The sequence below is a fragment of the Lytechinus variegatus genome, chromosome 4 (genome assembly GCF_018143015.1).
Source record: "Lytechinus variegatus isolate NC3 chromosome 4, Lvar_3.0, whole genome shotgun sequence".
In the NCBI taxonomy this organism is placed as follows: Eukaryota; Metazoa; Echinodermata; class Echinoidea; order Temnopleuroida; family Toxopneustidae; genus Lytechinus; species Lytechinus variegatus.
In genome coordinates, this window is record NC_054743.1 from 56,761,845 (window position 1) to 56,788,997 (window position 27,153).

Sequence of the window (27,153 nt, forward strand, 5' to 3'; positions counted from 1 at the left end):
ATCACCACGAAAAAAGAACAGTGACTTTTATGTTGTGTCATTTTGCAACTTTTGAATTTTGACCTTGCCCCACACTTCAAGCCACTGCACCTCCATGTGAACCATAATCATATTATATAGGGTATCGTTTCAAGAAGAGTTAAATGATCTATTCATTGATATCAATTACAAATTGATATTTATTAAAACAGGGGAGGGATTTTCGATCAAACTCAAAACAAACTGCCGAGTAATTCACTCATCATTATTGAAAAAAGCACAGTGACTTTCAACATTGTGTCATTTTGCAACTTTTGAATTTACACCTTGCCCCACATTTCAAGGCACTGCACCTCCATGTGAACCATAATCATATCATGTATTGTAGGTTATCGTTTTAAAGAGAATAAAATAATGTATTTTTATGTTAATTAGATATCGATATTTACTAAAAACGAAGAGGGACTATCGATGAAAGACAGATTTCCAAACTTTTTTAAAGAGTTCATATGAAATTATTATTTATTAAAGTTTTGTGAGAATAAAGCGAACAAGTGACTGTTAGGACTACCCCCTCAAATAAGCAAATAAAAATCAACTTTGAGCGGCCGATCAGGGAAAATATGATTAAATTCCCCCTCCATTGGCGAAAGCTGGATCCGCCCCTGATTACACTTGAGTCATATCTGCATACCTGAGGCAATAACTCTTGTACGTTTAAGAACAACATCAAAACAAAATACATGTATATATACACTTTTTGTATTACTTTTTCCCCTCCTTCTACGTTTTGTTTGTTTTTGAATAGTTATCTACTAAATGTTATCAAATATTTGAAATTACATCATTCTTTTTGCGTCATTTGATTTTTTTGCAAGGGGTGTATTTTGTGACAGATATAAAAATAAATAACAGTGAAATTGGGCCGAGTGATGTTCTTTGAATCATTGAATGTTTCATGTTTTTGAGGAGCAGTACCATTTGGTCTCGTTTGTTTTGAATATTGCGGGTAGAAAATAGAAATAAGAAAAAAAATATCTAGTCTTTTACAAATTATATCTTCGAATTAAGAGGGTGTGTACTTTTTTTATTATTTACCTCTTTACGATGATTCATGATGAAGATATGTCCTGATACCGTGTGGGCCTCCATTTTCTCCCTGATCGTAAGTGTGTTGCTGGATGAAGTCGATAGATGATCTGCCACAGCTCTGGCCACTGTTTGGTCTTGACTCTCATATGCTACATCAACAAAGTAGTCATTATCGTTATCTCCATATCCGATTGATTGTGTTAACGTTGACGCTATGAGATGAGTTATGATATCCAATCCGACCTCCTTCTGTTGGGCCGAAGTGAAGTACAGAAGCTCCCGGAATTCACGTGCTTTTCCGACTATATGCTTCATCAACCTGTCGTACTCGCTTCTGTTTGAGTTGTGAAGAGATGCCAGATACATCCCTGATAGATACTCCTGAAACAGCTTATGGGGAAACTGCACAGATGAGTCTGCGGAATGTGCATGATACATTCTGCTTCTCCTCTGAAGGATCGGTGCTTGTTTAGTGAGTACTCCAACTTGACAACCTATTGTCACACACCCGGGCCAGCTCTTGAACTCTTGTTCAGTGAACACCAATCGCCTTTCCATGAGCCCCTGGAAGGCAAGACAACCGATGTTGGATAGATGGAGAAGTATTTCTGCACGCTGTACATGCCATTTCTTGTCTATTGCGGACAGACCGAGCTTTGAGAGATAATGATCGACCAAGAATTGGACCATCTCATTAATGAGCTGAGAAAATGTTTGTAATTTCGACATTGCTATGCGACGAGCTCCATCGAATTCTTTCCACATGATACACAGCATAGCTGTGTATATAGGGTACGGAGCCATGTTCTCTCTGATCACATCGTTATTTGATATAAATCGATTCAAATCTTCAGCCGAAGATGTGTCTGGATGGAAGAACTTGGTGACGTAGGAAGATAGATTTTCATCAGAGAAACCTTCCACGGCAATGAAGGCATAAAGCTTTCTAAGCTCTTGAATGTTCCGTATCTCATCTGATCTCCATCGTCTTGATGCGATTAGTACTTTCCCTGACATGAATATCCGATTCAGGATGATAAGGGCGATTTGGTAACAGCTATCAAGATCGCCAGCAAACTCGTCAAAACCGTCCAGAACGAGAAGGACGTCTGTCTGATGGGAAAAGACATACTTGTTTAGCTGCATGGCTGTAACCATATTGTCGTCTGGGAGGTAGGACTTTATAATCTCTCCAATAGTCTTATCCTTTACTTCACGAAGGAGGACGAGAAGTACAAGTTTGAAATCTTGGTAGCCTGCTCCATGAATCCAGTCCCAAACGATCTTTGCACAGAGAGTTGTCTTCCCCACACCACCTTCACCTTCAACCAACAAGCGTTGAGGAAAGACTCCGTTTACCTTGGTCTTGAGGAGGTCTTCGTAGAGTAGCGGCGTCTTATGCTCAGTTCCCTTATCTTCTTCCATCAACGTCAGATTTGTGAAAATCCGCTTAAATTCAAGTATAAGTCGGCTGTTCAGTGGATCGGCTTGAATTTGACAGTGGTGAATGGCCGAATATTTCTTGACCTCTTTGATGACCCGTTGGAATTCATCTTCCGTCATTGATGGTATGTGATCTCCGGCCTTACCTGTAATGAAATAGAAAATAAAATATATCAATTACAAAGGAATGCATTCCTTTATGAGTGTCACTCAATGTCTTGATATCTTGTTTTGTGCCATATTTATATTTTCATCTCATTTTTATGAAATATCTTTTTTGATTTTGGGTATGTTTTTTTAGTTTCGTTTTTATATTTGCACCTTATGACTCAGATTGAAGAACAACTTCGGTGTCTTGCAATCATTTGTAAGATTTTTTCTATTTTTCATACGAATGAACTGATTAATAAGATTAGTTTTTTCTAATTGTAAATATTGTCAATGTTATTGTTTTGGGGGTCATTCTCTATAAGCAGATTTTTTATGGTCCTAACCATATTTTGTACCATTTGTTGCATATTTATGTACACTGTGTGATTTGTATATACATATTTTTATGGTTGAATAAAATTGAATTGAGGTTTGGTGGTTCGAATCCGAGCCATGGTGTGTTTTCCTTCTGCAAGAAATTTATCCACACTGTGCTGCACTCGACCCAGGTGATATGAATGTGTATCCAGCATGATTAATTCTTTGAATGCACCAAACGTCTGTGATGGTAGCTCGAGCTAAAGCCGAGGTAATAATAGCAAGCGATTTTCATCCTCAGGCAAAAAGCGCTTTATAAATCAAGTTATTTTTATACTAAAATTATACTTATATTACTTACATCGTTTTCAAAATTGCCTATCGTTATTGTAATCATCAGCATAACAATCATAATCTTTATCATAAATCAGCATCAGTATCCTTTTTCTGCATAGGAGTAATGAAAGTGGTGGTAATAACCTTTCTGTACACTGTCGGCAAGCTGTACCAGACCGATGTGTTTTAACTTGTTGGACAGTGTCTCCCTCGCCTCACTATCTCGTACTGTCTTCAGCCATTCATAAAGCATCTTATAGGTAGCTTGCATTTTGTTCCCACTGTTGTCTTCCTCGAATCGACTTAGTTGAGCCTCAGTGAATCCTAAAGCTAGTCCAACCTTCCTGAAGTCTGATGGATCCATACCGTCAGCAAGGAGATGGAGTTCGAACTCAGTTAGATTCCCAGGCCTAAACCATATACAAAGACACATGAGTGGCTAAGGGATATTTTTGTTTTCAATTAATTTTCAAGGAAAAAAAATGTATATTGTATTAAAACATAGAAGTATTTCACATAAATCCTGTTAGGTTTGGCATTTCTCAGAGATGAAATATGAAAGAAAATATACTATAGCTGGCCATGCAGACTGGAAAATGATCATGTTCAATGAGAAATGTGTACACATAGCCACTTGATATACGGTACTCTGTCGATATACTTTTGGATTCAAACCGTCATGAAAATATTGCGAACCGGCGATTGGTATAACACTCCGTCGTAAGGCAAAGGAGACTATTTTGATCGTCCTTTAATGTACTCATAATGGCATAATATATTAGAACGTATTAATGTATAATACAATAGTATAGTGTTGGTGATAATGATAATGATGATGATGATGAATTATTTCAATTTTCTTACTGGGTATTTGGACCAGGATTTTTCTCCACGTCACCGGACCTCAGGAGGAGCAAGTTGGTCATACCAGATAAGAATGAATTCCTTTGTGTTTCATCTGATCCACTGCTAGGTGAACGTGATCTACTGACTGAAGATATTGGTGCTCCACAAAGCTCTGCAATCTCCTAAAACGAATAGAAGTACATATGACAGAAAGACCTTTCAAATAATAAACAGATTACCTTACATAATGTTATATAGTTTTTTTATCAAATGTATATCCTTCCGACTCATTTTGTTTCAAACGGTGTTAACATACCTAAAGTGTAAAAAAATTATCAAACTTGGTAACTTTAACTTTATTTCATTCATTTTTTTCCGAATAGTGCTTCTGCCTAATTAAACATTAATTTTATTCGAAAACTTAATACAGTGTTCAGATATCAACATGGTTCAGTATTTTTGAATGTAAACTACATATATAAGAAAAAATAGCAATGAAATTCGTCACACACGTTATATGCTGAATAATTTCTAGGTAAACTTGTTACGTAAAGATAAAAATTGTTACAATTTTTTTAAGGCAAACGCTAAGATACATTTTTTTTCTAGTTAGCTGGTAACGATGTATCCCTAATTAGCTGGTAACGATGTATCCCTAATTATTCTTAATGATAATAAGATGGTTCAAGATAGAGACACCTTCTTTTAATATTAGACATACCCTCGGGCACAATGTGTGTTCAGCGTTGTTAGATTTATCCAGTTGAGAAACAGGAAAAGATTGGTTATCAATCTCAGAGGTAAAAGGGTTCGATATCTCCTTGTCCTGCTTGCCGCCATCTTGATGGCCAGCGAAGTGTGTAGCTACTTGTGAATATACCTCCGATGAGCCACCACCTTGGTCTTGTTCACGTATTTGAGTTGAATTGTGGAGGTTAGCATGTGATTCGCGATGAATAGTTATGTATCTCAGGTCCAACTCGTCTAGGTCACATGGCTTGGTAGGTTTGGTGTCAGAAGGATCAGGGACAGAAGTGGATCTCTTCTTGGTTGGACTTGTTGAGTGTGTTGCAAGTGTACGACCATCAGCACACTGAGACCCATCCTGAGCGATGAAATCTGGGCTTTTGGTATGACCCGAAGAGCCATTGTTCCCGACGTAACCAGGCTGAGAACATGTTTCGACTTCGTTACTATTGACTGCACTGTCACTTGAAGATTCAGTTTGAGTGAGATTCAGGTTTACATCGTTAGAAGGCGGAGGTTGGCAAGATTTTGCGTTACAAGTTTTGCCAATTTCACCAGTTGAAAAGACATTGAAAGACGATTTGTGGCGATTGCCTTTGTCGTTTTCTTTTGAGTGTTCAGCTGCTTTCTTCGCCTTTTCAATTAATTTAAGACCATAAACATACCTCCTCAGGTAGTAGAAGTAGTCATACACTTTCTGCTTACGGCGCATGTACGTGCCGATCCTGGCACGCCAGACACTAAGAGAGACAGGCATAGTGGCATCAGGAGACTGCGTAACAAATGATAAAAAAAACCGCATTCGTAATGATGAATTCACTGTGTCAAGTATTAGTATAAGCTTATAAAGCAACAAATGTATTTTTTTCAATTCCGAGAAGGAAACACCAGTAAGACTAGTATTTTTTTTACTGGCTTCCAGTATAATTTTGCTAGTTTCCAGTATATTTTACTGGGCCAGTTGATTTTGAACTGGACCAGTAAAAATCAACTGGAGACCAGTTCCAACAATTGCATTCCAGTTGAAGCAATTAGTAATACCAGTTAAATAGTTTTTCATTAAACTGGTGTTACTGGTCCAATAAATGGTTTCAAGTAGATTTTTACTGGTTTCCAGTATATGTTTACTGGACCAGTAAAAATGAAATGGAGACCAGCTCAAACAATTGCATTCTGGTTACTGGTCCAATAAATAATTACTTTCAAGTCAGATCATTTAACAAATTATGAGAAATGAATTTTGCAATTCAGAGAAAGTTATTATCGTTATCATTGTTATCATCATTGCTCTTATGATTATCACAATTATTATTATTATGATTATTATGATCATTGTTGTAATCATTCTTATTACTGTTATTATTGTTATTGATATTGCAATTATCATTAAAATCATTTCCTCTAATTATGATTAAGATCAAAGCAAGATGTATTCCTCTGATATATAGTCAACTGGTCTAAGTTAATTCCATGTTTGAAATTAAACTGGTCAAGACCAGTAATACCAGTAATTCTGATGATGCTGATCACCAATTTTACCTCATTCGCATATTTCCTGTTTTTTAAAGAAAAAATCAGGATTTATAATAGAGTATCCTTGCAATAGCACTCATTGTTTTTTGAAAACCTTCTAAATAAGTGTGTGGACTAATTCACAATGAAAATGCGTAATTTCATACATCACATCCAAAATAACAGCAGAAAGATTAATTTACTAACTATCTTTTCCATCACATTTCACTGACCATGGTATATAACAAACCAAATGCATGTAATAAACTGATGACCAGTTAGACCAGTGTGAAGACCAGTGACCCAGTGAGACCAGTAACAACCACCAGAAACAAGACCAGTATAAAACTCAGGTACTTCAAGAACAGTTTAATTTTACTGGACCAGTAAAGTTTCAACTAGATCAGTAAAATTCTAATTGGACCAGTATGACCAGTTAGACCATTAAACTGCTGTTCCAATTTCCAGAGTTACCAGTTAAAAATAAACTGGTCTAACTGGCCCAGTGGAACTGGTTTTTCCTTCCGGGTTGTTTTAACACTGAGCATATTGATTGATAGGAGTTTGTTAATTTTGAGTCACTTTTCACCTACTTAATACCTGAATGAAAAATATATAAAGTGAAACAACGATAATATGGTTGTTCCACTTTATATGTTTGTCATTTTGCCTCTGACCAAGATTCTGCTAGAATCGAAAGCTAAGGCCCCTTTGACTCTCTGTATATATATATACACTGTTAAAAACATACTAAAATGCAGAAATATATCTAAAAATAAGAAATTTTAGAAATAAAGAAATAAAAAAATATAGAAATTCACAGAGTCAAACATTAATGCAGAAATAAGGACAAACTCAAAAACAAGACAATCGCAAAAATAATAAATGATAAACATATAATTGAACACAATCACAGAAATATATACAGAAAGAGAGAAAGTTTGAGAAATGTAAAGACTTCCACAGAATTAAATACCACTTCAGAAATATAGACAACCGCAGAAATATAGACACCCAGGGAAATATTGACAACCTCATAAATATAGATACAGACGTGTGTAACCAAAATAGAACAGAGTTACGGAGGCTAATCACAATCATGAATTCAAAATCTAGTCTGGATGTGAACTCTAGTTTAGTTTGACTCAAATTATTGTACGAATTTTGCGTATGAAAGGCTTGACCTCAAAAACATCTTTTGGAGGCGGAACCTACGTGACCTATCAAGCCCTTCCGTAGATAATACAATTGTCATTCACTCATCGTAGTTTGTATTTTTGATGCAGTGATTTGATTGGCAAGTCACCAAGGACCCAAAACGCCCTTGCTCAAGAATTTGAATTCAAATTATAGTTCTGGGGTGAGCGTGTGAAAAGTCCGACGAAGACGAATCTAAGATGAAAGATGAATCTAATTGAAACTCAAAAGCCAATGACGCAACATCTTTTATAAAATGAGACATTTATTCATTCTTTTACAGGATAAAGAAAAGCTTTTTTTTAAGTGTAAATTTGCAGGAACACAATGGATGTTCCTATGTATCTATTTATTGAAATAAATTTGACTTTAAAAAGAATGAATGATGATTCAATAAATATCGACTTTTTATTTGTCAATGAGTAAAAATACCGTCATTTTCTATTTAGAATGACAAAGAGCAATTTATCAAATCAAAATCATCAAAAATTGAGCAATATGGCTCTTAGGCCCTCCAAATTGTTGATATTTTGATGAAAACACTGTTTCTGCTGCAATATATATTTGACACAGTTCAAATAGCTGCGTCAAATATTGCTGCAGAAATTGTCATTTGCCGCTGAAAGTATCTTCGGCAAAGTTTTATGAAACGGAAACTTGACGCTGGTTTTAGATTTGCCGCAGAAAATGGCAGTTGCCGCTGCGGCAAATGTTTTATGAAACGGGCCGCAGGGTACCAGTAGAAAATCCAATATGGCGCCCAAAATGGATTCCACTGACGTAGGCTAACCATACAAAATTCCTGTATTTCCTACTTTAGTTGCTCTAATTTGATTTCTATTCAATAGTTTTAAAGGTGAAAAAGTTCAATTGGAACAGGTTATAAGGACAGTCAGTGGTCTGGTTTCTCCAAATATCCAAGTTGGCTTCCAAAATTTATGTCAAACTCGCTGACATATGCGAGATATGTATTTGATGTCTAAACCACTGGTTTCAAGGATCAAAGTACACAAGGACAAGTTACAAGGACAGTCATTGGCCCCGTATGGTTTACAAATTCAAGATGGATTCCTAAAATTAATTCTAAAAGTGGTGCTAATATTTAAAGCGCACATACAGTAGCTCTGTTTATATATGCATGCCTGCCTGGAAGATGATTGTGGTGTCTTAACACTGGAATCAAGGGTCAGGTCAATTAACTTATGAGGATAAGTTACAAGGACAGTCGGTGGTCTCGTATTGATCAAAATCTAATATGCCATACACAAAAAAATATTATAAAATGGCTGCTGATACTTAAGAGTGGACATGGCACATTTTATATCTGTCTTTTAATTATGATTGTGGTGTCTAAATTATGTTTTTAAGAGTCGAATGTTTCATTAAGGCAATTTTATCAAGGCACTCAGTGGTCTAGTATGTCCAAAATATGGCTTCCAAAAGTGGAGTAAAAATTGTCTGATGGTACATGTTTAGTTCGTTTAATATATGCATGGGGAATATGGGTTTGGTGTCTAAGCCATGGTTTAAAGGGGCAAGTAATACACTAGCATGATTAGGGAAGGTTACAAGGACCAGTGGTCTGGTATATTAAAAGAAAATCCAGGATGGCTTTAAAAAAATTTGTATAAATTGACTGTAGTTACTTAAAAGGGGACATAGAACATGATATTTGTTGGTGTCTATATTTTGGTTTCAAGGGTCAAAAATACTTTGGGTCTGGTTACAACCGCATGCAGTTAGCCGTAATACAATTGTCATTCACTAATCGTAGTTTGTATTTGTGATGCAGTGCTTTAATTGGCAAGTCATCAAGGACACATACCGTCTTCGTTCGAGAATTCAAATCATAGTTTTGGGGTGAGCGTGTGAAAGGTCCGATGATTCTAAAGACGAATTGCAATTATCATGACAATTATCATACAATAAAGCATGATATTCAATCAATCATTAACCTCGTTATCAAAGTTATTTAAACAATACACACCATTTATTTCTGTTTGTTTCTTATTTAAGTAAATAGGAACTTTGAAATTGTTGTTTTTAATAATTCAGATAAACTGTTAACTAATATTCCTAAATCACTATCAGGCCTTGTGCAAAGTACGTCAATATTTTCCTTTCCATGTGTTAACCCCTTTGAACGCAATGGGCCTAAAGTCAAAGATAAATCAATAAAGGAATACAACATAAAAATATGATTTAAAGGGGAAATTCAATTCAGTTGTTCTAAATCCTCAATCAATACCCCTCCCCCTCATCCAATAGGGGCCTATATATTTTAACAGCTTCACATCTTCGATAGATTTTAATACCTGATACTAGTATGCTCTGGCAATTTTGAGAGTAAGCTGTCAAGGAGGGTGTAAACTTACAAAACGAGTGCCAGGTAAAATAGCCAGGGGGCCAAATTTGTACCTCTGCCATTTTTATATTGTTAATGAGAATGGTCTTGTTATACATTTTATTTTTAGTGTTTCTTGAGTTCAAGCTTATCACTATCGACATGCCATATTTTGTTAAGCATGTCATCCCAAATATAAATGATGGAAATATCCATCCACGCCTGAATGCTATACTAATCCGCTTAATTATTAACATCTAGCTGGCTTATCATTCTTATGACATGGAAAGTTTATTCAAGATAAAAATGTATACTGAAATAAACAGTGATATGGGTGAGCGCTAATAATGCAATAACCCCTTTTAATGGTAGGTGCTATACGGTAATACAGGTGGGTCTTACAGCTCATGATTTACCAACAAACTGTCTTGGTTCTCTCTCCGAAAATGTATACCGAAATGCATGGCCCTTGGAACAATGTTTCGACTGATGTCATTTTGACAAGCAAATCGAACCCGGGACCAAAGCTGGGTCCCGGTTTCGATTCCCGTCAGAGACATTTTTCGGCATCACCAATTTTCCCAAAGGGTAGATAACTCTGAGGAACCTTGATTTAAGCCACGCCTACCATTGTTCTCTTCATCAATTTCTTTACAATATTTAAATAAAAAAGAGTTGCCAAAATCTGTTGTACATGTATAACTTTACACACACACACACAACAATTTCAAAGTTCCTAAATAAGAAACAAACAGAAATAAATGGTGTGTATTGTTTCAATAACTTTGATAACGAGGTTAATGATTGATTGAATATCATGCTTTTAATATTGTATGATAATTGTCATGATAATTGCAATTCGTCTTTAGAATCATCGGACCTTTCACACGCTCACCCCAAAACTATGATTTGAATTCTCGAACGAAGACGGTATGTGTCCTTGATGACTTGCCAATTAAAGCACTGCATCACAAATACAAACTACGATTAGTGAATGACAATTGTATTACGGCTAACTGCATGCAGTTGTAACCAGACCCAAAGTATTTTTGACCCTTGAAACCAAAATATAGACACCAACAAATATCATGTTCTATGTCCCCTTTTAAGTAACTACAGTCAATTTATATCAATTTTTTAAAGCCATCCTGGATTTTCTTTTAATATACCAGACCACTGGTCCTTGTAACCTTCCCTAATCATGCTAGTGTATTACTTGCCCCTTTAAACCATGGCTTAGACACCAAACCCATATTCCCCATGCATATATTAAACGAACTAAACATGTACCATCAGACAATTTTTACTCCACTTTTGGAAGCCATATTTTGGACATACTAGACCACTGAGTACCTTGATAAAATCGCATACATTCGTAATTCCGAAGCTTCGTAATTCCGAAGGTTCGGTTATTCCGAAGGTTCGTATTTCCGAAGGTTCGTAATTCCGAAGGCTCGTAATTCCGAAGGTTCGTCAATCCGAAAACGAAATAAGGTTCGTAATTCTGAAGGTTCATTAATCCGAAAACGAAATAAGGTTCGTAATTCCGAAGGTTCGTTAATCCGAAAACAAAATAAGGTTCGTAATTCCGAAGGTTCGTTAATCCGAAAACGAAATAAGGTTCGTAATTCCGAAGGTTCGTTAATCCGAAAACGAAATAAGGTTCGTTAATCCGAAAACGAAATAAGGTTCGTTAATCCGAAAACGAAATAAGGTTCGTTAATCCGAAAATTAAATAAGGTTCGTATTTCCGAAAATGAAAATAATTCATTTTGGTAACAACAACGATGTTGTCATTACAAGATTACACGATATCATGCAATGATAGTAATAACGATCGATGATACATGCGTGTGTTGGGGCCAAAGCATGTATTTCATTAAGAATGGCGCCCTGATCAAGCATAGGCTAATTTCGATTTTATCTGAGCAATTGCTGCCTATAAGCAAATGGTTTAATTAAAGATGCAGGGGATCAAGTGTGTTGGAAGCGTGCGAGCAACCTCTAGATAATAGGATTTGTATTGGAGGGAATGCCATTTTTAATAACAGCTTCTGCTGGTAATAAAAATAAAAATAATACTAATAATGATCCTTGTAAGATGTTGAAAGCGCGAATCGCAAGCTGAAACTAGTAGACATTTCATGTAAAAAGACGTGAAGTGAGCATTCGGAGCATTTTTTGTAATCGTGAGAAAGATGTGTATCTTTCTAAAGAATTAATGCGAGGGCGAGTTGTAATTTGTTTATATACTGACCTGGGGCCCGTTGCATGAAACTTTTTACCTGAGAAAACTCAGGTTGTTTTTACAGGAGTTTTTGCCCTGTGCTAAAGTAATTGGCGGAAATCAGACTAACCTTAGTTTTCAGTTTTTACCAGAGTTTTCTCAGGTAAAAAGTTTTATGCAACAGGCTTCAGAAAGTAATCTTTTAAGGACTGCATTTAGTGACTCATGAATAGAATATATATCTCACGAACTATATAATGAGAGCGCGAACCACAAGCTTAAAATTTGTGATATTCCAACCTGAAAACTGGACATTTCATACTTCTTTTTTGTAACCAGGAATAGAATGAGTTCCTCGATAAACAATACTTGATGCGAGAGAGAAACGTGAGCCAAATTTTTCCGATTTTTCCACCTGAACACTGGACATTCTATAGCATTCTTGTAAAAAAAAAATAATAGCTGGGAGAATAGTTTTCAGAACTGAGTGGCTTCCCTGGGTAAATGATATCTATATCAATATCATCATTCTAGGCCCACATGAAATTTCCAAAAGTTTGAGCACGTGATTCGCTCGCAACATCTCACAAGGATGCCCTTTCCACAGTATTGACCAAAAAGGTGAATTTTACATCTTCAGATTTGACTTTTTCCTCCAAACCGCTTGCTCTCTACGCTCGCAGAAATGAAACGTAAACTTTAGCATGTTTAGTGATCACTTAAAAAATTGTGCTCAATTTAGTTACTACAAAAACACACAACCTCTTTACACAGATGATAATCTTATGGTGAAAATATCCGTTTGCAGTGCACTAAATTGCCCCTATTGGCCCCCTTTTTTTTTACTTTGCCCTCCCCCCAAAGAAAATACGTTCCGCCGCCATTGGCTAAAACACGCATCGTCTTCATGGCTAACTGCAAAAAGTTCTAAAACTGTCCCCTTTAGATCAGATCAGAGCTTATATATTTAAAAATTCTGTTCGCGCTTCTTGCTAGCAGTTATTATCTAAATTTAGTTACATAGGCATCTCGCTTTGAAGATCACAAACATATTGCCCATCATATTAACAAAAATATAGCTCGCGCTCGCATTATTTAAAAAGGGTTTATCATGCTATTACATATTTACTTTATTTTATAAGGATAAAACTAATTATTGACTGTTAGGACTACCCTTTCAAAGAAACAAACAAAAATCAACTTTAAACTGCCGATCAAGGAAAATATGGCTAAAAAAATCCCCCCCCCCCCCCTCTATTTGACGAAAGTTGGATCCGCCGGGAGGGAGGCAGGGGGCATCAAAAATGGAATAAAAAACAGGGGAATTAATATTTTCCAAAATGGGAAAGTTCCTTTTTCAAAAATAAATATGCCGTTTTTCATGTTTTTTCGAAATAAAATACTCTTTTTAAAGCATACAAGTTAAGTTAAGTTTTCAGGCTGGAATATTGAAAAATTTCAGCTTGCGCTTCGCACTCTCATTCGATTGGTGAAGTATGCGTCCTGAAGAGGATACTAAATGCTTTCTTTAACAGGTTCCTTTTCTGGTCAGTGTGTTTAAGCTCGCGTTTTGCGCTCATGTTAATTCTTTAGTTAGATGCACATCTTTTTAATGACAGCAGAAATCTGCTCGGATTTTAAAAAAAACTAATTTTCATTTTTTAATGAAATAACCTTAAGTTTAGCTTGTGATTCACGCTCGCAACACCTCGCAATAATGCCATTTTAAGAATAACTGACCACAAAAAACGTTATACAACTTCACCTTTGAATTTGTTTTACCAAGCCGCTCGCTCATTATACTCTCTCCCGAAAAATAAAGCCTAAATATACATTTTGCCATAATAAGAAGTCACTTCAGAAAAGTTATTCTCTACTTAATCACTATCAAACAGACAATGACTTCAAGCAGATGATAATCTTAAGGTGAAAATATCACCACAGTCCCAATTTTGACGTATGAGTTTCATTTTTTGGCTTTACCCCCAACGAAAATTCGTTCGGCCGCCCTTGCCTTCCCATCCTCATATGATAATTGAACGGCAACAGTGTCCCCTGCCCCCTCCCCTTGCCTCTGCTTTCCCGGTTTTCATTTTTCGGATTAACGAACCTTATTTTGTTTTCGGATTAACGAACCTTATTTTGTTTTCGGATTAACGAACCTTATTTCGTTTTCGGATTAACGAACCTTCGGAAAAACGAACCTTATTTTGTTTTCGGATTAACGAACCTTATTTCGTTTTCGGATTAACGAACCTTCGGAAGAACGAACCTTATTTCGTTTTCGGATCAACGAACCTTCGGAACAACGAACCTTTTTTCGTTTTCGGATTAACGAACCTTCGGAACAACGAACCTTATTTCGTTTTCGGATTAACGAACCTTATTTCGTTTTCGGATTATCGAACCTTCGGAATAACGAATCGTCGGAATTACGCCACAAATGTTCGGATTAACGAACCCTTTTTCGTTTTCGGATTAACGAACATCGAGGTATAGGCAATTTACGTGTTTCGGAATTACGAACCTTCGGAATAAAGAACCTTCGGAATTACGAAGCTTGGGATATACGAAGTGTAACCGATAAAATTGCCTTAATGAAATATTCGACTCTTAAAAACACAATTTAGACACCACAATCATATCTAAAAGCAAGATATAAATGTGCCATGTCCACTCTTAAGTATCAGCAGCCATGTTATAATATTTTTTTTGTGTATGGCATATTAGATTTTGATAAATCAGAGACCACCGACTGTCCTTGCAACTTATCCTCATAAGTTAAATGACCTGACCCTTGATTCTAGTGTTAAGACAACCCAATCATTTTCCAGGCTGGCATGCAGATATAAACAGAGCTACTGTATGTGCGCTTTAAATATTAGCACCACTTTCAGAATCAATTTTAGGAATCCATCTTGAATTTGTAAACCATACGGGGCCATTGACTGTCCTTGTAACTTGTCCTTGTGTACTTTGATCCTTGAAACCAGTGGTTTAGACATCAAATACATACCTCGCATATGTCAGCGAGTTTGACATAAATTTTTGGAAGGCAACTTGGATATTTTGAGAAACCAGACCACTGACTGTCCTTATAAACTGTTCCAATTAAACTTTTTCACCTTTAAAACTATTGAATAAAAATCAAATTAGAGCAACTAAAGTAGGAAATACACTATGGTTAGCCTACGTCAGTGGAAGTCATTTTGGGCGCCATATTGGATTTTCTACTGGTACCCTGCGGCCCGTCTCATAAACCTTTGCCGAAGATACTTTCAGCGGCAAATGACAATTTCTGCGGCAATATTTGACGCAGCTATTTGAACTGCGTCAAATATTGCAGCAGAAACAGTGTTTTCATCAAAATATCAACAATTTGGAGGGCCTAAGAGCCATATTGCTCAATTTTTGATGATTTTGATTTGATAAATTGCTCTTTGTCATTCTAAATAGAAAATGACGGTATTTTTACTCATTGACAAATAAAAAGTCGATATTTATTGAATCATCATTCATTCTTTTTAAAGTCAAATTTATTTCAATAAATAGATACATAGGAACATCCATTGTGTTCCTGCAAATTTACACTTTCAAAAAAAGCTTTTCTTTATCCTGTAAAAGAATGAATAAATGTCTCATTTTATAAAAGATGTTGCGTCATTGGCTTTTGAGTTTCAATTAGATTCATCTTTCATCTTAGATTCGTCTTCGTCGGACTTTTCACACGCTCACCCCAGAACTATAATTTGAATTTGAATTCTTGAGCAAAGGCGGTTTGGGTCCTTGGTGACTTGCCAATCAAATCACTGCATCAAAAATACAAACTACGAAAAAAATGTCTCTGCCGGGAATCGAACCCAGGCCCCCAGCTTTGAACGCCGGTGCCTTAACCACTAGACCACAGAGACGGGTTCAAGTTCAAGTTCAAGTTTATTTTCCATTTCCATTATCAACATTACAAGCAAATACAAATCAAACATACATTATAAATATAGACAAAAACAAATGAAATGTGATAACAATGATTACAAATCAATTACAAGTTACAAAATATTTGTAAAATAGTTTTAACAGAATCTGATATGGAAATGAGGGAATCCACTAAAAAGCATTGCTTGTAGAGCGTGGATCCCCTAAGAAAGTATATCAAACATTTGAGAAATGGGACTCATTCGCAGGAGTAAATACAATAAGTTAAAATAGAATATTGGAAATAATAACAAGATGGTGAGTGATAGCGAGAAATGATAAAAAGATGACAGAGATACAGGACGATACTAAAAACTAAAAAGAAAACAGACATGATAAAGAATAGAGGGAAGAGACAAGGAATAAAGTACTGAAAGGGAGCGAGAGGGAGAGAGAAAGGGCAAAGATAAGTAGGGAGGGGGAGGGAGAGAGATGGATGCACATATACACACACAGACAGACAGGCAGACAGACACAGATAATATGGAGAGAGAGGGTCAGAAAAAGAGAGAGATAAAGGGGGGGGGGGCAAGACCGAGAGTACAAACGTGGATCAACGAGAGTGTGACTCAATAGATGTAATTGCAGAATGATGTAATTGCAGAAGTAAACAATAAAATCAAAAAATAAAAAATAGCGTGCTTAGATAGTACTAAAAATATACAACTAATTAATTACTTTGGTAAGACAGTAAAAGAATTATTTTTAGTTTTCTCTTAAAGGAGTGGATAGAGGGGGCCTGTTGAACATCTTTATGGAGTGAATTCCAAAATTTGGGGGCGGTGAAAATAAAAGTATTTTGCGCAAAACGAGTTCTTAAGATAGGCAGATGAAAGTTATCGGCTTGTCAGGTAGGATACCTATGAAAATTGTTATTTTGAGAAAACAAATGATTAAATGCAAAAGGAACCATACTATTTTTATACATAAACATAAACTGCCCAAGCTGAAATTGGTATAAGTCTTGAACCTTTAAAATTTTGTAATCAAGGAAAAGCGGATCAGTGTGAGAACGGGGGTGCGAGAATGAAATAATACGAAGGGCTTTTTTTGTAATAATAATATTTTGTTAAGTAAACTTTGATGGGTATTGCCCCAAACAAGGATCCCATAGTTGATGTATGGTAGTATAAGAGAAGAATATAATGTAAGTAGAGAAGTAACAGGAATAAACGTTTTCAACCTATTTATGATGCCTATATTTCGGGATATTGTTTTGCAAATATTATCAATATGGCATTTCCAGGAGAGTTTGTTATCTACATGAACTCCCAAAAATTTAATTGAGGTAACACTTTCCAATCGGAAATCTTCAATAAAATGTCAAAAGGTAAGGAATCTATGGTATTACTGAATAAAATATATTTAGTTTTTTGAAGGTTAATTGATAATTTGTTAGCTCTGATCCAATTCAAAATATTAGTTAATTCGGAGTTTATTATGTTAACAAGTGTAAGCGGATCATTGTGAGAGAAGAATAGATTTGTGTCATCAGCAAAGATAATGAAAGATAAAATGTCAGATGCTCTGCAAAAATCATTTATATATAAAATAAACAAGAGGGGTCCCAGAATACTTCCTTGTGGCACACCACAATTAATATTACACAAATTGGAGGAATGGTCATTAAGAAAAACAAATTGTTTTCTGTTAGAGAGGTAATTCCTGAACCACTCCAAGGCCTTCCCACGTATGCCATAATGCCATAATTTATGAAGTAGGATGTCATGATTAATAGTGTCGAAGGCCTTGGAGAAATCCAGGAAAATACCGACCATGTGTGAAGATTTATCGACAGCATGAGCAACTTTTTCAACAAAGGATAATAAGGCGTGAATTGTGCTGTGCTTTTCTCTAAAACCAAACTGGAAATTTGAAAAAACGTTGTTATCATTCAAAAATTTAATCGTTCGAGTATATATGAGTTTCTCCAGAATTTTAGAAAGACATGGTAGTAGGGAGATAGGTCGATAATTGTTAATATTCAGTCTATCTCCTTTCTTATAAATGGGAATGACTTTTGCAATTTTCATGGAGTCAGGAACTTGTCCATGAAGTAAAGACAAATTGAAAATGTAAGCAAGAGGATCAACAATATATGGAATTATAGTTTTAAGTATAACGTTATTGATATCATCATAACCGGAGCTTCTTTTATTATCAAGATTAGAGACAATATCCATAATTTCATAAGGGGATGTCGGGGTCAAAAATATTGAATTTGGATTGGGTGTACCAAGAAATTCGGTAAATTGTTTGTATGAGGGCGCTATATCCATAACAAGGCGGTTTCCGATCGATGAAAAATGGTCATTAAATATATTAGCGATGTTGAGGGGCTGTTGAATAATCTCGTTGTTTGATTTAACTTCTGAAATAACATCTTTATTTTCTGAGACATTCATAGCTTGCTTGAGAATTTTCCAAGTGTTTTGCATATCATGTTTATGTAGTTGTAATTTATTTTCGAAGTATCTTTTCTTTTCAATACGAATGATTTTAGTCAAAGTGTTTTTATAAGATGTGTACTTCAATTTGGCATTTTCTGTTCTTTTTGCTTTATATTTATAATAAAGATTATTTTTTCGATTAATTGAGCGAAGTATGGATTTGGAGATCCAAGGTAGTCTAGGGGACTTTTTATAATTCATCTTGTCATTTCTCCTTTTAGGAAGGTGAATGTCAAATTGACCTAAAAGCAAATCGCAAAATTTATCGTAACAAGAGTTAACCTCTTCTATGTCATAAATACAAGACCAATCCATATTTTCAAGACTTGTACTTAATCTGTTTAAATTGCCTAAATTGACGCTACGTCTTGAGGAACAAGCACCTTGTCGAAAGGACGGTTGTGCTAATTTGTAAGAAGTCATAATTGGATAGTGATCTGTAATATCGGACAAAATTATGCATGAATCAGGATGAGGTATAATATTAGAGAAGATGTTGTCAATTAGCGTAACAGATAAGTTTGCGACACGAGTTGGTTTGGACACAAGTGGTAGGAAAGAGGCCGCTAAGAAAGTTTCAACAAGCTCGTGTGCAATGTTATTGTTTGTAAATTTCAGTATATTTATATTGAAGTCCCCCATAATAAAACAATCCTTGTTGGTAAAAGTGGGACAATTTAACAGGTCAGATAAATACGAGGTAAAGTCATTTGCATTAGAATTTGGAGGTCGATAAACGACACCTGCAATTACTTTCCTGGCGCCGGTGATTTCAATTTCTATAAAAAGAGATTCAATAAAGTCATTGACAATTGAAATATTTTCATGGATAGAGTAGCGAAAACTATGATGAACGTACAGAGCAACGCCTCCACCTGTCCTACCCTGTCTGTTTTTGTTAATGAAGCTATAGTTGTTTAAGGAAAATGGAAGGTTAGTGTCCTGGGATAGCCACGTCTCTGTAAGACCTATTATAGACATAGGTTGTGGTGATGGGTTATTCAGTATCAATTGTAAGTCATCGAAGTGCTTGCTCAAGCTTCTTATATTCAAATGAAGTAGGGAGAATGTATTGGTATAAAAATTCTTAACAATATCATTAAATTGGGAAACGGTTACGTATTTACAAAGGGAAGTATGTGCCGGGTCATTGTGATCAAAGTCAAATTGTAGCTCTTCAGCCGATGAACTGATGGCATCAGCAATGAAATTATCATATGTACCTGAAGAATATGTGGGGGTTACATTAGTGGGAGGAGATCTAAACAATTCAAATAGTTCGTCATCTGTTAAAGAGTTAAAAGCGAAATTGTTATCCACACTGGCCATTGAGTGCTAGGAATTAAAACCTGTAGAAAAGAATAATTGCCAGTATTGAAATCAAATGAGACATTGTTCGTACTCTCGTTGATAGAGGAGTAGTGAACGGTGAAGACGACAGAGGAAAGAAATATGCAGTGGAAACAGAAACAACGGTGGTGAATGACGGTCACACAAGAAATTGACAGACAAGATGATGCTCGCAACACTTAACAAATCAAAGCCAAGAGAGAGAAAGAGAGAGAGAGAGGGGGGGGAGAAGGGGGAGGAGGAACAGGGGTGGTCTTAGAATGTAAAAGAATAAGATAAAAGAATGATGATGTAGACAGACTAATGTACACTAAAAAACAAAACAAAACAAACCAAGAAAAAAAGATGAGTCAACAAAGAAGGCAACAAATGCAACAGAGAACGAGAACGTGTAAAACTGAAATAATATAAACTGCGGATACCCCATGGGGAGAGAGAGCAAGTTGCTTATTAAAAAAAAATAGCTAAAGCAAGTGTACGGACCTACTTGGCCCAGCAAATCTTTACATGCAATTTAAACTAAAATTTTACAGAATGTGATTTGATTCATCATAGTACGAATTGGTTTGGCAATATCTGGTTTATGATTTAATAAAATAAAGTTAGGTTAGAATTTAATCAATTTGCAAAATCTTACAATACAGTCTTAGTTTTGACTAATCGACAATGCAAAAGAAATAGGATCATATTTGTGATTAAAGAATGTTCATTGATAATCTCTTGCTAGTGAATACAATTACCATATAATTTGTTTGTGGTCAGACGACAATGCATCATCTAGTTTTGTGATCAATCGAGATGGTATTTCAGTGAGATCTTGGATGTAAACTCCATTACAACTTTGGTTGCAATTAATTTGCAATATATTCCAATCAGATCTGTTGAGCAAAATTATACATCAAAACAAGATATTGGTTGTCAAAAATGTGAAGCATATTTGAATTAGATTGTTGGTTGTGAGCATTACTGCACAACAAGATTCTGGTTGTGAACAGTCTAATAATAAGATCTTGGTAATGGATAATTTAAGCTACATCTTGATCATATCTTGGTTGTGATTAGTATACTGCTATTAACGATGTACTGCATGATGCTCGCAGCGAGAATCTCGTTGCGAACAACATGCAGCACATTTGCAGTGTCAGTTTTGATCGATCATACTGCATTTTCAAGAAATTTTGATAATGATTAATCTATAGTAATTTTACAATAAGATCTTAGTTGTGAGCAAAGCATATCTCATCACAACAGGAAGCTGGTTGTGATCAATCTACAATGGTCTGTTTCATGACATTACAGATGAGATCAATCTGCAAAGTATTTTAACCAGATATTGGTATGGTGAATATAATTTGCATTACAAAGATGTAGGCTAGTCATAGTTTAAAGAATATTACAGTTACATCGTGTGAACAATATATATTGTATCGCAATAAAATATTGGTTGTTATCAATTTCCAATCAGATTTTATCAACAGCATATTCAACATCATCGTTATCATAATAGGATATTTGCTGTTAATAATTAACCCTATATTCCTATTAAATCTTGTAAACAATATATACCGCATCACAATAAAATATTGCTTGTTAACAGTTTACAATCTAATCCAAACAAATCTTGTGAGAAATATACAATGTAACACAAAATATATAGGTTGTTCTCAATTTGCAGTGCATTCCAGTCAGATTTTGAGAACATTATATACTGTATCATGATCAGGATCACAATAGAGTATTTGTTGTCAACAAACATATCTTGTGAGCAATATATACTGTATCACAAAAGAAATTGGTTGTTAATATGTTTTCATTATATCTCAACTAGATCTTGTGAACAACAGCATATACTGCCCAGAAAGATAATTTACAATTCCATTCAGATCCTGTGAACAAAGTGTACTACATCATTGTGATCACAATAAGTTATTGGTTGTTTGTAATTTTTGTATCCAATGAGATCTTGTGAGCAATATATACTGCACCACAATAGGATATTTATTGTTCACAATTGGCAGTGTATTCTCATGATCACTATAGAATATTTTATTGTTAACAGACAGATCTTGTGAGCAATGTATACTGCATCACAAAAAGATATTGGTTGTTGATAATTTTCTATGTGCCTCAACCAAATCATGTCAACATTATACTGCCTAACAATAAGATATTTGTTCTTCACAATTTATGATTCTATTCGGATCATGTGTACAAAGTGGTCTGCATCTTCGTAATCACAATACGTTATTGGTTGTTTGCAATTTGTAACTTATTCCAATCAGATCTTGTGAACAATAAATACTGTATCACAATACGATATAGGTTAGGTTGTCAACAGGTTGAAGATATTCTAATCACATCATGTGAACAAATATACTGCATCACAATAAGCTGCAGGTCGTTTGCAATCTACAGTATATTTTACAAATGTTGTGAACAATATATATTCCATTAGCAATGTATTCCACTCGAATCAAGTGAACAATAAATACTATATCACCATGAGGTACAGATTGTCATGATTGTGATCAATCTACAATTGCATATTCCTATCAAACCTTGTGATCATAACAAGATATTGGTTTTTAACAATTTGCAGCCTATTACAATAAGATCTTGTGAAACAAGGTTCAATCCATTATCATGTTCTCAATGAGTTATTGGATATTGGCAATTTACAATTTATTCCAATCAGATCTTGTGAGCAAAATATACAGCATCATATATGATTTTGATTGCTAACACTTTCCAATGTTTTCCAACCAGATCTAGCGAACAATATACGCTGTAATATCATGATCGCAATAGGTTATTGGTTGTTAGCGATAATAATTTATTCCAATTAGATTTTGTGAGCAATACATGCTGCCTAAAATTAAGATATTGATTGTTGACAACTTAGAATTCGGAATAGATTATGTGCATAATATATATGCATCAGAGTAAAGATATTGGTTGTTCACAATTTGCAGTGCATTCTAATCAGACTTTGGTAACATTATATACTGTATCATCATGATCACAATGGAATAAGGATCTTGTGAGCTATATACTGCATCTGAAAAGGTATTTGTTGTTATTAATTTTCAGTGTGTTAGTGGCTAGGCAACCCTGACCGTCAGATAGACAGATTTTCGACACCATACCAATTATAATTTGAAGTTAATGTGAAGTTGGGTTTTGAACAATGACAAGCCGCCATGCCTCAGCTGGATCAAAGATATTGCTTTTATACAAAGCTAGTGCTTTGATACAGTACAAGTATGGGAGAAAGTATGGGTTCGATTCCCGGCAGAGACATTTTTTCGGCATCACCAATTTTTCCAAAGGGTAGATAGCTCTGGGGAACCTTGATTTAAGCTACGCCTACCATTGTTCTCTTCATCCATTTCTTTACACAATATTTAAAATAAAAGAGTTGCCAAAGCTGTTGTACATGTATAGCTTCACACACACACACACATACAGTGCGTATAAAAAAACGGGACAGTTTTGAAAAGTCTATAAAAAATTTGTTTCAAATTATTATATCTATATTTTGATGTTAATAGATGCTCTAAGATCTTATCTTTGAAATGCCATTAAAAAAATAAATTTTGTTCATGCTTGAGCGAACACTGGACGTTTTTGTCGGGGGTTCAAAAAGAGGCTTGCGCGAAAATGGTAGAAATGAGAAATTCGATGATTAGACTTTTGGCTAATCAGCAGACTTCCTCTTGATGTTTTCATTATCTTTGCCATAATTTTCAAATTATGCTGTCAAATTTTATTTACGAATGTATTTATTTACCTGAATTGTATTGTTTTTCATTTAAACTTATTTTACCTTTGACTTTTCCTTCATAAGTAAGAAAAGAAGAGACTTTTTGCCAACCCAAGTAAGAAGATTTGCATTATTAATTGGGAGAATTTGTAATTATTCAAATCCTTTTATTATGTGAAATAAATTATGTAATGGTACCTTTAATAATTATTAGGTGAATCAAATTATGCTATGGAACCTATAAAAGACATGAATCCTATTTTCACGAGGTTATTGAATCCTCCACCAAGTTTAATTATGTGCTAGACAGGACAAACAGGAAAGGATTCATGTCTTTCAATGGCAATGGTGTATTGTGTCAATTTTGAAGGAGCAAGATATGGCAGATCGGATAAAATGTATTCAAAAGTTGTGAAGCGAGCAAGCAAAAATTTCCACTTTTTTATCAAAATATCCAATCTTGTGATTTTGACATAATATTCAGAAAATGATATATTTCACTTTCTATGTTTTCTGTTATTTTCCTTTCCACTTTTTTTTCCTTGCTCATAACTTTTTGTTTGGGGGGAGCACCCCGAGTCCCCACCCTCAGTATGCCACTGTTCATTGGCATCATAACTTTTGAAGCACACAATGAAAGGATTTGAAGAAATCACGCTCTCCCATACTTTGGTTTGAAAAAATGTTCTTGCCCAAAGAAGGAATATTCAAAGCTGAAGGAACAACAGAACTATTCAAGCAAATAAGTAGATTTGGAAATTAATTTCGACCGCATAATTTGAAAATTATGTCAAAGATAGTGAAAAGGTTAAGAGGAAGTCTGCTGATTAGCAAGAAGTCCGACCATCATATTTATCATTTTATGCCATTTTGGCGAAAGCCTCCTTTTTTACCCCAGACAAAAACATTCCGTGTTCGCTCAAGCATGAACGAAACTAAATTATTTTAATGGTATTTGAAGGATAAAAATCCAAAGCATGTATTGACACCAAAATTTGAGAGATTATGATATGAGACAAAAATTGTATAGACTTTCCAAATCTCTCCCGTTTTTTTATTTTTTTGATACGCACTGTATATATATCTTGAGGTGCTTCGGTTCCCAGGGCCATGCCGAAATATGAAAACTGCTGAAATTATCGGTCAGGCTATCACAAGCACAATGCCGAATTCATAAGGAAGCTATATATTATTGTTCACTGTGCATAGCCAACCTGATAAAGATGATTAATCTTATGAAGACAGTGGTGGTGGTGGTGGTGATGATGATGATGATGATGATAATGATATTGATGATGATGATAATGATATTGATGATGATGACAATGATATTGATGATGATGATGATGATGATGATATTGCACCATCCAGGATCATAAAAAAGAAGGGAATATGTTGACATACCATACTCATTGGATATTTGCAGAAACGGTAGTTATTTTCGGTAAGACGTTAAGACGCTTATATAGCAGGATATCGTTGTCTACTTCTTGAGACGTACACTAGTTTGATAACAAGATAAAGTATTTCATCGATCTACCGCTATATAAGGCGTACGGAGGGACGGCGGCACAGAATCAAAAGGTAGTCAGGTCCAGATTTGAGAAAAGTAGACTGATTTAGGCAAATCGTGTTAATGCTGAATTAGAAAGTGTTTTAGCATAAATTATTTGAGGACGCCGAGTCCAAATTTGATGTTAAAATGAAAAAAAAAAATATGGCCGCCCTATTCTTCACGTTTTTGTTCTACATGTATTTTGACAACAAAATTTGCAACAAAAATGGTTATCAACTGTCTTTAAAAGCGTTTGATCTTAGGAATAACATACTAAAATTTACCAAAATCCGCATCAAGGGAAGTATTTATTATGAAGATGGCGTGTAAAATGGCCGCCATTCACTGAATATAGCTTTATCCAGCCTAGATTTCCTTTTCGGGGGTTATTCAGGGGATTTGGGCGTAAATGGTCTGCTGATGCAGTTATGAGTGAACATAAGCACTACAGAGTACCTGGAAATGTAAGATGCAGTAAAAATGCCTGTCATAGATTAAACATTCAAAATGTATGTATTACCTATTTGAGTGTATCTAATTTGGGTGTTATTCATTGGTGGTTTTAATGGTCAAGGAGTAATTGAGACAAGTTCCAAGGACCGCATATATTCGTAATTCCGAAGCTTCGTTATTCCGAAGGTTCGGATATTCCGAAGGTTCGTTATTGCACATACCATTCAGCCACTATCAACTTTTACATGACATTTGTTAAAATTCTGCCTTGTCTGTCTTAGCATAATATTTGGCTTAGACCCATACCCATACCCCTTCGCTCGAGAATTCGAATTTAAATCATAGTTTTTGAGTGAGCGTGTGAAGCGTCCCCTAATTCTAACGACGAATTGCAATCATCATGACAATTATCATACAATAAGCATGATATTCAATCAATCATTACCTCGTTATCAAATTTATTCAAACAATACACACCATTTATTTCTTTTTGTTTCTTATTTAAGTAAACAAGAACTTTGAAATTGTTGTTAATTCAGATAAACTGTTAACTAATATTCCTAAATCACTATCAGGCCTTGTGCAAAGAACATCAATATCTTCCTTTCAGTGTTCTAACCCCTTTGAACGCAAAAGACCTAAAGCCCAAGATAAATCAATAAAGGAAAACAACATAAAATATGATTTAAAGGGGCATAATACTTCACCCCCTCATCCAATATATATTTTTAAAAGCTTCAGATCTTCGATAGCATTTAATTGGATGCTTTGTTACCTGATATGCTCTGACAATTTTGACAGTAAATGCGCCAAGGAATAAAGACAACGTTCTAAATCTCTTTTTAAAAACAGGTTCTTAGTTGATGTTGTTGTTGTTCGCTTGGGTTTTGAGGCGCGTGTCATTCAGATATGAATATTTACGCCTATATCAATTTGTCGTTTTTGTGGTTATAAAATTAGGTTAATGGATTGCTTGGTCTTAGATTTTGAGTTATATCTATTTTTACTACTAGCGTTATTTTGAGAAAAAATGACTGGGTCTGGCTGAAAGACTACGCTATATATCCATGTTATCCAGCATTAATAAGATTATGGGGTCTTTATACAGTTTTTGTTGTTGTTGTTGTATTGTTATTTACATTTTTTTAATAACAGGGATTGTAGAAAAGGCTAAGCTCGATTTTCTTTTTTTTCCACTGGAATATCATTATGGTATCTTAATTTGGACTTATATTATAATTTTTGAAATAACCGGGTCTGGAAAAAGACTTTGGACTTATATTATAATTTTTGAAACTACCGGGTCTGGAAAAAGATTTTGGAATTTTGTGCTATATGAAGACATTACTACAGGGTTTTAGTTTTTAGTTTTAAATAACCGGGTCTGGAGAAAAGACTATGCTTGATTCTCAATTACTA

At 35.1% G+C, this 27,153-nt stretch overlaps 1 protein-coding gene across 1 annotated transcript in view; it reads right to left on the minus strand.

Moving 5' to 3' along the window:
- Positions 1-1,032: 1,032 nt before the first annotated feature.
- LOC121413091 overlaps positions 1,033-27,153 on the minus strand; it is a 30,242-nt gene continuing 4,121 nt past the window's right edge. Inside the window, exons 2-5 of the mRNA XM_041605855.1 lie at positions 4,886-5,683; positions 4,183-4,346; positions 3,463-3,728; positions 1,033-2,660 (exon numbers count right to left, since the gene is read on the minus strand). Coding sequence (XP_041461789.1) covers positions 1,033-2,660; positions 3,463-3,728; positions 4,183-4,346; positions 4,886-5,668 — 2,841 coding nt within the window. The 5' untranslated portion in view covers positions 5,669-5,683. The remainder of the gene's footprint in view (positions 2,661-3,462; positions 3,729-4,182; positions 4,347-4,885; positions 5,684-27,153) is intronic.